Source organism: Carcharodon carcharias, chromosome 13 (assembly GCF_017639515.1).
Source record: "Carcharodon carcharias isolate sCarCar2 chromosome 13, sCarCar2.pri, whole genome shotgun sequence".
In the NCBI taxonomy this organism is placed as follows: domain Eukaryota; kingdom Metazoa; phylum Chordata; class Chondrichthyes; order Lamniformes; family Lamnidae; genus Carcharodon; species Carcharodon carcharias.
In genome coordinates, this window is record NC_054479.1 from 32,263,729 (window position 1) to 32,276,581 (window position 12,853).

Sequence of the window (12,853 nt, forward strand, 5' to 3'; positions counted from 1 at the left end):
ACGAGACCCCTATCAGCTTGACAAAATTCTAGCCAATGTGTGCAACAGAAAAGACTTAAAATGTGTTCCTTTCGAATCTATTTCAGTGGCCTTTACAATTGTTTAATCTCTTGCAATTTATAACATTGTTACCATTTATTCCTTGGATTGTTGGTCTTTCAGTGCTTTTCTGCTCACTGGCAGTATATTTAGGTGACAGAACATTCAGTCTACACAGAACTCTACAAGCTGGATGACTAAAGTCTTCATATCTCCGAGTAAAATCCAAAACTCTGAGACTGTGTTTTGAGTTTAACCGTAGCTGTCCAACATTTGCCATACAAAATCAGGCAGACTAAGGAGGAGGCAGAGATGGGTCCATCTATTTGAGCTTTTAATTGTCATGCATATTTACCTTATCTAGCCTTTCAAATAGTACCTTTACACAACTCTAACTACTGTGTAATTTTATGGTCATATGATGCCTAGCAGTATCAGTCCTTCTGCTCTGAATTCTAAACAGTTGATACACTAGAAATGTGAAGTGATTTATTTTGGTAAGAACATGAGACATGATCTAAAGTTCAGGGTCCAACTCTGAAGGGGGCTCAGGAGCAGAGGATCCTGGGTGTATACGTGCATAAATTATTTAAGGTGGCAGGGCAGGTTGAGAGAGTGGCAAATAAAGCATACAGTATCTTGGGGTTTATTAATTAGGGTGCTAGGCTACAAGAGCAAGGAGGTAATGTTGAACTTCTTTAAGGCACTAGTTCAGCCTCAGCTGGCGTATTGCGCACAGTTCTGGGTAGCACATTTTAGGAGAGATGTGAAGGCCTTGACAAGATTGCAGTAAAAATTCACAAGAATGGTTCCAGGGATGAGGGACTTGAGACTGTTTTCCTTGAAGAAGGCCAACAAAAGATTTGCTAGAAGCGTTCAAAATCATGAGGGGTCCTGACGAAGTAGATAGGGAGAAATTGTTGCCATTCGTGAAAGGCTCGAGAATGAGGGGGCACAGATTTAAATCAATTGGCAAAAGCAGCAAAAATGTCCCGAGGAAAAACCCTTTCATGCAGCGAGTGGTTGGGGTCTGGAATGCCCGAAAGTATGGTGGAGGCCGGTTTAATCGAAGCATTCAAAAGGGAATTGGACTGTTATCTGTAAAGAACGAACGTAGAGGGTTACAGGGGGAAGGTAGGGGAATGGCACTAGGTGAATAGCTCCCTTTGGAGAGCTGGTGCAGACACGATAGACTGAATGACTTCCTTCTGCGCAGTACAACAATTCTGTGGTTCTGGATAGCATATGTTACTATTTCGTAATATACAGCTGATTATAAATATAGCAAAACAAGTTTAAAGACATTTTTAAGCTTCAAAGAAGTTATGAATTTTAATCACCAGGCATCAGGGAGCACTGGAATTATTTTATCAATGGCTTGAAACAGGACTCATTAAAAAAGCAGGGAACAATGCAATTGGATTCAGAAAGATTTAGATCATTAACACAATGGTTGACAGATGCAGTTCAACGCAAAGTTGTGTGAAATAATGCTTCCCCAATGACACATTGGCCAGAATTTTCCTGGTGAGTTGGGGGCGGAGCCTGCTCGCCGACACGAAAATGACGCCAGGAAGAACCCCAGACGTCATCTCGCCCCATTTAAATATTCAGGAAGGTGGGCGGACAGCGAAATCAGCTGTCCACCCGCTGACCTGTCAACGGCCAATTGAGGCCATTGACAGGATAATTACGCCAATTAAAGGCCCTGCTCGTCCAACCTTAAGGCTTCTGAAAAAACATGAAACCTCATCCACTGGCGGGGTGAGGTCTCATGTCTGTTTTAAAAAACTTTAATAAACTTTGTGATATTTATCAACATGTCCCACCTCGTGTGACATTGTCACATGAGGGTGACATGTGAATTTTTTTTTATTTTTCTATTTTTTTTAAGTTTATAAAACTTTCAGCGCTCTTGCTGGGACAGCACTTAGTCTCAGGGAGATGTGCGCACTTTGACAGTTGGGGAATGCCTCTCACCCACACAGGAAGTGCATAGCACTTCCTGTTGGGCGGCCCGCTGGATGGGCCTTAATTGGCCCATCCACTTAAAATGGCGGCAGGCGATCGGCTGCGTGCCCACCGCCAAGCCGGTGGGGCCCGCCCATCAAGGGCAAAATTCTGCCCATTAAGTTTATCCAAAATCGCAGCTGAGCTTACTGGTCCTCAATTTGCAGCCTGGTACAAATTGAATCAGCTGATCTCTGCTGGAATGGGGGTGGTGGCAGGGACAGGGGCAGTTAAATCAGCTAGGGCTCCATTCTTGACCTCTCCAATGTCTCCTGCTTCAAATGAGAATGCATTTGGACATTGGGGAGCATCACATCCAAGCTGCTCCTTACCCATGTCATGATAAAAATTAAGTTTTGGAAGAAAGCACTACAAGAGGGACACGTGTTAAATGCAACAGTGATACCACTGTAACGATCAAGTGAGATGTAAAGGTCATGAATCAATAAATTATAAAATCTATTAAGGCATCAACAGAGTGCTTCGTTAGTAAGAAAAAGGCAAAAGTGAATCTGGACTGAATTAGCAAAGGGAAACTAGATGATAGATCAAGAAAAGTTATTTATGGTCCAGCTAGTCACTCTGGTGCTCCAACTCTCTCAGTCTTCTATTCCAAATGCATATTCGAATGGCTCCAATATCTTTTAGTCCCACAACCTTACCCAGTCAACATTTAATTTTTTTCTAAGGTGCATTTTAAATGAACATCTTGTCCTACTGGGACAACTTACTTTGAAGTAAGGTTCTGAGTTGACAAACAGGCCAATGTGCCAAACTGTATTGTATGCTGCAGTGAGGTCAAGGAAAAAAACCCGTGTTTTAAGATTCCTTTGAAAACTATTTTCAATGAACGTGGTTAATGCGAGGACCTGATCACTTGCTTCTTCCTTGTTGAAAGCTGGAAGACACGCTAAATGACAATATTGCAAAGCTGGCCAACTACCGCAAGATCTGGTGCCTAAATTAAAGCACAAGTAAAACAGTCTCTAGCACATTCCACCTTCATAATGCCAGCGCTAAGAGGGAACAGATCACCACCCTGGATGGTCAGAGACTGAAGCATCATTCCCACCCTGTTTATCTCGGTGTCATCCTTGACAAAACCCCTGCTTGAAGACAGCACCTCACCAAGACTGCAGAAAAAACTAAAACCTTCAATAATCTCCTCAGTGTCACAGGCCAAGACCCCTCAGGACCTCTGCTCTTACCATCACCTACTCGCCAATCTGCTCACACCAAACTTAGCAACGCGCAACTCATCCCAACAATGTACATCAACACAGCTACTCTTCGCCCAACTCGCCTCCCAGTCCTGAGCATCATTGCCCTCCACACATCAGGAGAGCAATTGCAACTGGCAAGCTACTGGAGAAGGTCCAACTTTGAGTCCAACTCAAGCCTGCCCTTAGTCAAGGACTTTCACAGCCACCAACTGTCACGTCACTAGATATGGTTAAACCCACTATGAGGAGGGCCTATGGCAGGAGAAAACACCCACCAGAAAGCACTCTATCATAGACGCCACTGCTTGTTCACCTGGCATCAATCTCCTAGAGCATTGGTGGGCTCTTTTAAACCATTTCCAGATTGGCCAATGCCTCTGTGCAGCTGCCCGACATCAGTGGGGTTGCCAAGACTATCCAGGCTGCAGTTGTGTGCAATCCAATCAACGACTTACATTGTCGAGGAGTGTCCACTGACTAAACTTGAAGGCAAGCTTATAGAACTCCATCTAACCACTGACAAGGCTTGGTTCTATGACTATGCACACACTAAATAAGATAAATTATATAATAGAGTATTGAAAAGTATATCGCACATTAATGAGGTTCCTCTTCAACCCTACTCCAGATTATGCAGCATAAACATTTCTAGGCTTTTCTGATCGATTTTAGGATCATTCATGTTGCTCCCTCTGTTTTTTTTCCAAATGAAAATAGCTCATGGTAAAATTATGGTCTAACCAGTGCATGCTTTAACCTCTGTATCACTTCTACAGGCTTGGAACACAAGAACTAGGAGCAGTAGGCCATTTAGCCCCTCGAGTCTGCTCCATCAATGGGTAAAATCATGGCTGGTCTGACTGCGGCCCTAACTTCACTTGCCTGTCTGCCCATTTACTTGACTCCCTTGTTGATCAAAAATCTAACTCAGCCTTGAATATATTCAATAACCCAGCCTCTGGGGAAGAGAATTCCACAGACTAACAACCCTCACAGAAAAAAATTCTCCTCCTCTCTATCCAAAAGGGGGTCCCCTAATTTTTTAAAACTGGGTCGCCTAGTTTGAGGCTTCCCCTCAAGATGAAATATCCTTCCAGCATCCACTCCATCAAGTCCCCTCAGAATAAGAACACAAGAAATAGGAGTAGGAGTAAACCATATGGGCTGTTGAGCTTGCTTTGCCATTCAATATAATCATGGTTGATCTTGGGCTTCAACTCCCATTCTCCCGTCTGCTCTCCACACCCCTTAACTCCTTAAGAGACCAAAAATCTGTCTATCCCAGCTTTAAATATATTCAATGATGCAGCATCTACAACCCTCTGGAGTAGAGAATGCCAAAGATTCACAACCCTTTGAGTGAAGTAATTTCTCCTCATCTCAGTCCTAAATGACGGCTCCTTATCCTGAGACAGTGCTCCCGTGTTTTAGGCTCCCCAGCCAACAAAAACAATCTCTCAGCATTGACCTTACAAGCCCCTTCAGAATTCTGTAGCTCATCCAGTGCTGGATGTTGGACAAATTAGAGACAGTAAAGGGGGTTGAGGGGTGGAAGTTAACTGCTTATCATCAGCATACGCATAGAAACTGACAGCATTTTCAGATGATGTCACTGAGAGGCAACATGTAGATAAGGAACAATGAGGTGGGGAGAACCTTGGGGAACACCAGAGGCAATGGTGTTCCAAAGGCCAAAATGGGGCAAAATATCTGAGTGGCCAGGATATCAAAATAAATCATGCATTATTGCCTTCATTTCAGTTAGACCAAAGACTCTTTATGACAACATAAACAATTCTCTAGCAAGTGAAGGATTTTATACCAATGCATAATAAACCTGATCACTGAATTTTAACCTAGGTTTATAACAACATTTTTTTTTAAAAAAACACAAGTCAGCAGCTGTCAAAAGGTCAATCAATTGTAAGTGGGTCCCCAATGAGATGTTAATTATTGTGGGAAGAGAAGTAATTTAAGGTGATTCTTTGGCTGTGACTGGTAAATAAGGATAGAACCAGGTGAGTGCAGTCCCATCCAGCTGGGCCACAGCAGAAAGCTGTCAGTGGAGGATAGTGTGGTCAACCATGTCAAAAGTTACAGACAGACAGAGAAAGATAAGGAGGGATAGTTTGCCACCATCAGCCACATTGGATGGTATTTGTGATTTGCTTCGGTATTGTGGCAGGGTCAGAAACCTGTATAACTCATAAAAGGTTGCATTTTCATTGTATAAGACAGTTGTCAACTTAGGTCGTCACAGTACTGAGTGGAGTTCTGCTCACCCATCACAGGAAAGTTATTATCACCCTTGTAACAAGGGACAAACACCAAAGAGAATTCAATAGTATCAGAATATGGATTACCTCAACAATTTAAAAGAAGTTGGCTTGTTTTCAAAGGGAAAAGGGAGTCTTTTGATGTGACCCAATCAAAGTTTTACCTGGGAAAATGTGGCAAATGGTTCAAGTACTGAACCAAATTATAGAAATAAGCTCAACAGTGAACTAACTGCATGGAGGAGGATAAAAGGTAAGTTGAGAAGCCAGCTTGTTGGGATTGGTTATTAGGGTTCTTGGGCCCAGTGGCCTTTGCCTCAAGATTCTATGCTCCGTCTAGTGCCGTGTATGAGAACTGGTTAAATACATACCCACCAATTGAAAGGATTGGTTTTGTGACTTCAGCGGAAATGCATAAGTTGATTTCACAATACTGATAACATTTAAGTTGTGCCAAACTTTATTTTCTAAGATCCAGATATACTGACTGAATTACTGCTTTTCAACGTAATCTTTTCCTTAATGGAAGAAATGAGTAATCAGAAATTGGAATGATTGCATACAACAGGACCTCTTACTTACCAGACTACTTCTCCAACATTGGAAGAGATGAGGTAGCGAATAAATTGTTTCATATTGTTATAGATAGCACGGCCTTCCTCCACTGCTGCTACAATTGTGGAGAAGTTGTCATCAGCCAGGACCATTTCCGAGGCAGATTTTGCTACAGCAGTACCAGATCCCATGGCAATTCCAATTTCTGCCTTCTTTAGAGCAGGAGCATCGTTCACACCATCACCAGTCTAAAGATTTAAAAAAAAACGATACCAGATGAAAACCATACTGGGTATATGAAAATGGTCGAATTCAGGAAAATTATTTTTTGCAATACTAAACAATATTCAGTGCTTGAAAATTTCAAGGAAGCACCCAAAAGACACATATGGTTGATTACTTGAAGGCAGCTTTCAATCAGGTCTAAGTACTTCAAAGGCCAAAATGGGGCTAAATATGTGAGCAAACAGGATATAGGGAAAAAAAAATCACAATCAATCAATTGTAAGTGTGCCCCTGACTAGATGTTATTCATTGTGGCTGGAAATTGATCAGTGGTAATTAGTGTGTCTCTGAAGGGTATATGCACTAGAGGAATATCTTTTGATGTGAAGTGGCTTTGGCCCTTTATGAAAGGTGTCATGGTTACAAAAATCTCTTCCTCTCAAATGTCCAACTTGCCCGGTATTATTATTTACCCCTTCTCTTCAGAAACGCACATGTAATTTATAGAAGGACAAAAGAAGGTGGGCAAGGACAAGAAAGTAATTTGGACAGAGGTAACTCTCAAGTTTCTTCAACATTTGTATTAGATATATACAACAGGATGTTAAGAAACATCAGGCAGATTTAATTTTACTGCTGTTAGACTGGGTAATACTGAAAAACAATAGAAATTAAAATTGGATGGTTTTTATAATGGTTAACCAATCTATAACACTAGTTTAACACTGTGGCAGCAAGTTTAGAATCAACCTCAGGAGACTAGCAACCAGAAGTTAAGCAGTCGATAATCAAGGTGTGGGAGGCACAGGGATAGGCATGTCAAACTTGTGCTCAAGTGTTCTCTCTCCTTTCAATGGATTGCCTAATTTACACCTTAGTGCCTGAATAGGAAGTTATTTGCGAGACCAGTGTCCCAAAACTAATGCTCTAGGAAGCTAATGCAGCAATATATTACATTTTTCAGCATTTGGTACAAGATATCAAGATATTATTTTAGTGACCAACTGCACTATTTTTCATGTACATTAATTTTGGTGTCAGCTTTTTTATCGGTAGCTTGATGTTTCAATCACAATTAAACACTAGCAGGTTGTAACAGTTACAACTTCCACAACCCTCTAATAGCAACTGAAGATTTTATGAACAGAGAAAATAATTTCTAAAATAGGCATTTAATGTGCTCAACATATAAATTCTAAAGTATGAAAATAATTGATAGGCTTTAACATGGAAAAGTAGCATAATGAAATACCATTAAAAGAACAATTACTTGAAATGTAACAAGTAATTCACCTTAAAGATTTTCTTTTGAAGAGTTGAACCTAGATTGTGAGTGCTTGTTATTTTACCAAGTGAGCTTCAGAATTGAGCCCAATGTTGCCTTCACCCAACATCTAAAAATTAGGAATCACTGCTTAGAGATCAGGAATGGAGATTTTGGCCAAATTTCTCTTCCCTAATCTCATGGCACTGAGGCCAACTGCAACTCCCCTGCTGTGACATGTTCACCATACACAGACCAGTCGGAGGACAGAGTTCCAGAGAGGTGAGTATAAAAACCTTAACCTCGGGGATTCATGGACCGCTGGTAGAGAATCTACACTGAATTTGAAACTAAAACATTGTTAAACTAATTAAACCAAATAAATTAATCACTTAATTAATAAGTAGAGGGTATCTAGACCAGAATCAGAGGATTACTGTTCTTAGAATTTAGCATTTATAGTAGAAATCTAGTCCTAGGGAACGTATAGTTAATAAGGAGTCAATAAGCAGTTATTAGATTTAAATTAATTTATTAAATAGTTCTAGAAGTGGCAGTTGCTGGAGTGAAGTGCTTCACCTGTGGGATGTGGGAAATCTGTGATGCTTCAAGTGTCCCGGACAACTACATCTGCAGGGAGTGTACCCGACTGCAGCTCCTCACAGACCGCATGGATCGGTTGGAGCAGCAGTTGGATGCACTTAGGAGCGTTCAGGTGGCGGAAAGTGTCATAGACAGGAGTTTTGCAGACGTGGTCACACCCAAGGTACAGACAGATAGATGGGTGACTGCTAGAAGGAGCAGGCAGTCAGTGCAGAAATCCCCTGTGGCTGTCCCTCTCTCTAACAGGTATACAATTATGGATACTGTTGTGGGGGTGGGATGGGCTATCAGGGGAAAACAACAGCAGTAGCCAGAGCAGTGGCACCATGGCTGGCTCTGTTGTTCAGCAGTGGGGGGGGGGGGGGGTGAAAGCACAGAAAAGCAATTGTCATAGGGGACTCTATAGTCAGGGGCTCAGATAGGCGCTTCTGTGGTCGTGAAAGAGACACCAGGATGGTATGTTGCCTCCCTGGTGCCAGGGTCCAGGATGTCTCTGATCAGGTATGGGACACTCTGAAGGGGGAGGCAGAACAGCCAGAGGTCGTGGAACTAACATTGGTCCTAACGATATAGGCAGGAAGAATGACGAGGTCCTGCAGCGGGAGCTCAGGGGGTTAGGCAGAAAGTTAAAAAACAGGACCTCTAGGGTTGTAATCTCAGGATTACTCCCTGTGCCACGTGCCAGTGAGGCTAGAAATAGGAAGATAGTGTAGCTAAACACATGGCTGAACAGATGGTGTAGGAGGGAGGGTTTCTGATATCTGGATCAGTGGGATCTCTTCCGGGGCAGGTGGGACCTGTACAAGAAGGACAGGTTGCATCTAAACTGGAGGGGCACCAATATCCTGGCTCCGAGGTTTGCTAGTGTCACTTGGGAGGGTTTAAACTAGTATGGCAGGGAGGTGGGAACCAGAGCAATAGGTCAGCAGGTGAAATAAATGCCTGGGAACCAGTGAATATGGCCAGTAGTACTAAGAGGAAGGGGAGGCAGGGAGAAATTACTGAGCACAGTGGGACTGGGGGCTCTGAAATGCATTTGTTTCAATGCGAGAAGTATAACAGGCAAGGCAGATGAGCTTAGAGCTTGGATCAGTACTTGGGACAATGATGTTATTGCTATTAGAGATTTGGTTGAAGGATGGACAGGATTGGCAGATAAATGTTCCAGGATTTAGATGTTTCAGGCAGGATAGAGAGGGATGTAGAAGAGGTGGGGGAGTTGCACTGCTGGTTTAGGGGAATATCACAGCTGTACGACAGGAGGACACCTCAGTGGGCTCATGCAGCGAGGCGATATAGGTAGAACTCTGGAATAGGAAGGGTGCAGTCACAATGTTGGGGGTTTACTATAGGCCTCCCAATTGCTGGCGGAGGATTGAGGAACAGTTATATAGGCAGATTTTGGAAAGATGTAAAAGCAATAGGGTTGTTGTGGTGGGTGATTTTAACTTTCCCTATATTGACCAGGAATCACTTAGTGCTAAGGGTTTGGATGGTGCAGAATTTGTATGGTGCATCCAGGAGGGCTTCCTGAGACAATATGTAGATAGTCCAACTAGAGAAGGGGCAATACTGGACCTGGGAGCCCATGATCTAATAATATGAACACATTGATACGTCAATCTGCAACAGCTAACACATCTTATACATTAAACTTAGTGTACAAATGCATTCTTCAGATGAAAGCTGCTTTGTGTTAAAGGGACAGTCTTCATGAAAATGTTCGGCAAAGCCTATTTAAGGGATAGAGGAAGAGCAATACTTCATTTTCACAATAACAACTTGTAGTTCGATGGGAAAAATGTCAATTATGGCCAGTCAGGGAAACTTGTTTAAAATTCATTCTCCTACCCATGAAGGTAGTTCCATTTAAGCTGTTTGCCTACAAGGAAAACATTAACCCATGGTACTGTGCACAGTTTTGGTCCCCTTACTTGAGGAAGGATGTTGTTGCATTGGAGGCGGTTCAGAGGAGGTTCATGAGATGCGGGGCTTGTCTTATGAGGAGAGATTGAAAAGTTTAGGCCTATACTCGCTAGAGTTTAGAAAGATGACAGGAGATCTAATTGAGGTATATAAAGATGCTAAAGGGGGTAGACAAAGTAGACTTGGAGCAGATGTTTCCTCTTCTGGGGCATCTTAGAACGAGGCCATAGTTTTAGGCTAAGGGGTGGTAGATTTAAATCAGAGATGAGGAGGAATTACTTTTCTCAAAGGGTCGTGAATCTGTGGAAATCACTACCTCAGAGAGCAGTGGAGATTGACAGATTTTAAATTAGTAACTGGTTGAAAGGTTATGGGGAGAGGACGGGAAATTGGAGTTGAGGCCAAAATGAGAACAGTCATGATCGTATTGAATGGCGGACAGGCTCGAGGGGCTGAATTGCTTACTGCTGCTCCTAGTCCTTATGAACCAGACCAGGAATCATCTTTGCCACCACTCCCAAAAGTAGTTCAGAAAAACCCTTAAATAAAGTACTAACACAAGAATGATTAGAGCATGAAGAACTTCAAAAAGAAGTGTTCCTACCATGGCTGTGATTTCATCAAACGCTTGCAAAAACTCCACGATCTTAGATTTGTGGGATGGTTCTACACGAGCAAAGCAGCGAGCAGTCAAGCAAGCTTCTCTCTGTTCTGCTGGGGGAAGTTCATCAAACTCACGGCCAGTGAACGCTTTTTTAGTGACATCTTCCCGTTCTCCAAAGATACCAATACGACGGCAAATGGCTACAGCGGTGCCCTTATTATCGCCGGTGATCATGATTACACGGATGCCAGCATGTCTACACATCTTGATTGAAGCAGCTACCTCTGTTCGTGGTGGATCAAGCATACCAACACACCCAACAAATGTCAGGCCAACCTGGAATGGGAGACAGTGCTGTCATTTTAAAACATTTGGACAATGCTCCAGAAATTACCAATACTACATACTAATAGCTTAGGCATTTTATGATGCTCAAACTAAGGGGATATTTTATAAATATACTTTGAACTACTATTGTAGGCACATTGAGGCCAAATGGATTCCCAAACTCTTTCTAGCCCAAAATCCTAGCTTAATGCAGAGGCCTTTTTGAACTTGTCTGACAGGGCTTGCTTTATTGGGTAGCACCCTATCACTACACCGTTAAATAAAAATCACAAAGAGGTCTTTAAGTGGTAAATATAATTATTCCCTTTTACCTTCCTGTCTTGTGAGAATGTGGTTTGATGAGTGTTGGCTGTTTATGCATGTCAGTTGGCTTTTTGAGCTGGACTTACCAATCAGCAGTACATGAATTTTCTCCTGCCAAGCAGAGGATTTAATTACTTCCTTCGCCAAAATCAGTTAACATAATATGGCCAAGTATGAAATGACCAATTTTGTGACATGGCGAAAACATGGGAGAGTGGGGCCAGCTGACTAGTTCTTACAGAGAGCAGGTGCAAACGCAAAAGGCCACATGGCCTCTTTCTGTGCTAACTATTCTATGACTCTATGATCAAAATGGTGTAATTTTGTATCAATTGAAATACATTTATTAGATACAAATGGGCTTAATTACCTCTAAGATAAATGCTTCAAATCTGTTTGAAAGATTTGTCTCACTGAATGAGTTTTACAAAGTAACAAGAGCAAAGAAAGGTTCAAAAGTTACAATGGAACAGTTTCAGCCCGACAGACACATCAGCAGATAGCAATTTACTGCCAGTAAAACTGTATGTACTGTACACCATTTTGCTCAAATACTTAAGGGAGGGAGGCAGTGGCGTAGTTGTATCGTCACGCGACTGGTATTCCAAAGACCCGGGGTAATGCTCTGGGGACCCAGGCACCACAGCAGATGGTGGAATTTGAATCCAATAAAAATCTGGAATAAAAAGTCTAATGATGACCACGAAACATAAAAATCCACCTGGTTCACTAATGGAAGGAAATCTGCCACCTTTACCTGGTCTAGCCTACATGTGACTCCAGACCCACAACAATGTGGTTGACTCTTAAATGCCCTCTGAACAAGGGCAATTAGGGATGGGCATTGAATGCTAGCGACACCCACATCCCATGAACAAAAAAAAACTTCTCATCACTGTGGTGAAATCCACCAATGTTTATCTGGTGAGATATCTGGCACACATAGAAACCCATCACCATACTCAAACCAAACAAAGAAAGCTATACAGGTAGAAATCCTAATTGCTCAATATGGATTATAGTTAGTTTCCCAATAGCATGATATCACATTATTTCAGATCCAGAGAGCTTAGACAGGTTGGCAAAAGCCAAGCATTTGGAACCCCTAAATGTGAGCTGTAGTCCTGGAATCTAAGTAACCAAGACTAGACAATTTACAAGAATGGGGTACTATTAAGTGGTCCAATGCTTATCCAGTAAGGACCACTCAAATACTAATATCAATGTGGCGATTTGAAAAGTGTTTGAGGAAATAATGGTAGACATATGAAGTCAACATCATAAAATAGATCAACAACCATTCAAAATGTTTTAACTGATTATTTTGTACTGCTATCTACAACTGAAATGGGAAGAGTCCCAGCCCCAAATGATGGATCTTTAATCATCAAGAATTACAGGTCTGCCTAGCTTGAAGGGCACACCTCAGTTTCAACTTTATTGCTCGGCACATCACCATGGAATATCTTAACCTCAA

At 42.1% G+C, this 12,853-nt stretch overlaps 1 protein-coding gene across 3 annotated transcripts in view; it reads right to left on the reverse strand.

The window, feature by feature from the left end:
- LOC121285552 (sarcoplasmic/endoplasmic reticulum calcium ATPase 2) overlaps positions 1–12,853 on the reverse strand; it is a 179,362-nt gene that overhangs the window by 14,073 nt on the left and 152,436 nt on the right. For all 3 annotated transcript variants that reach the window (XM_041202082.1, XM_041202081.1, XM_041202083.1), the window contains 2 exons: positions 10,726–11,061; positions 6,131–6,351 (listed from right to left, as the gene is read on the reverse strand). In XM_041202082.1, coding sequence (XP_041058016.1) covers positions 6,131–6,351; positions 10,726–11,061 — 557 coding nt within the window. The remainder of the gene's footprint in view (positions 1–6,130; positions 6,352–10,725; positions 11,062–12,853) is intronic.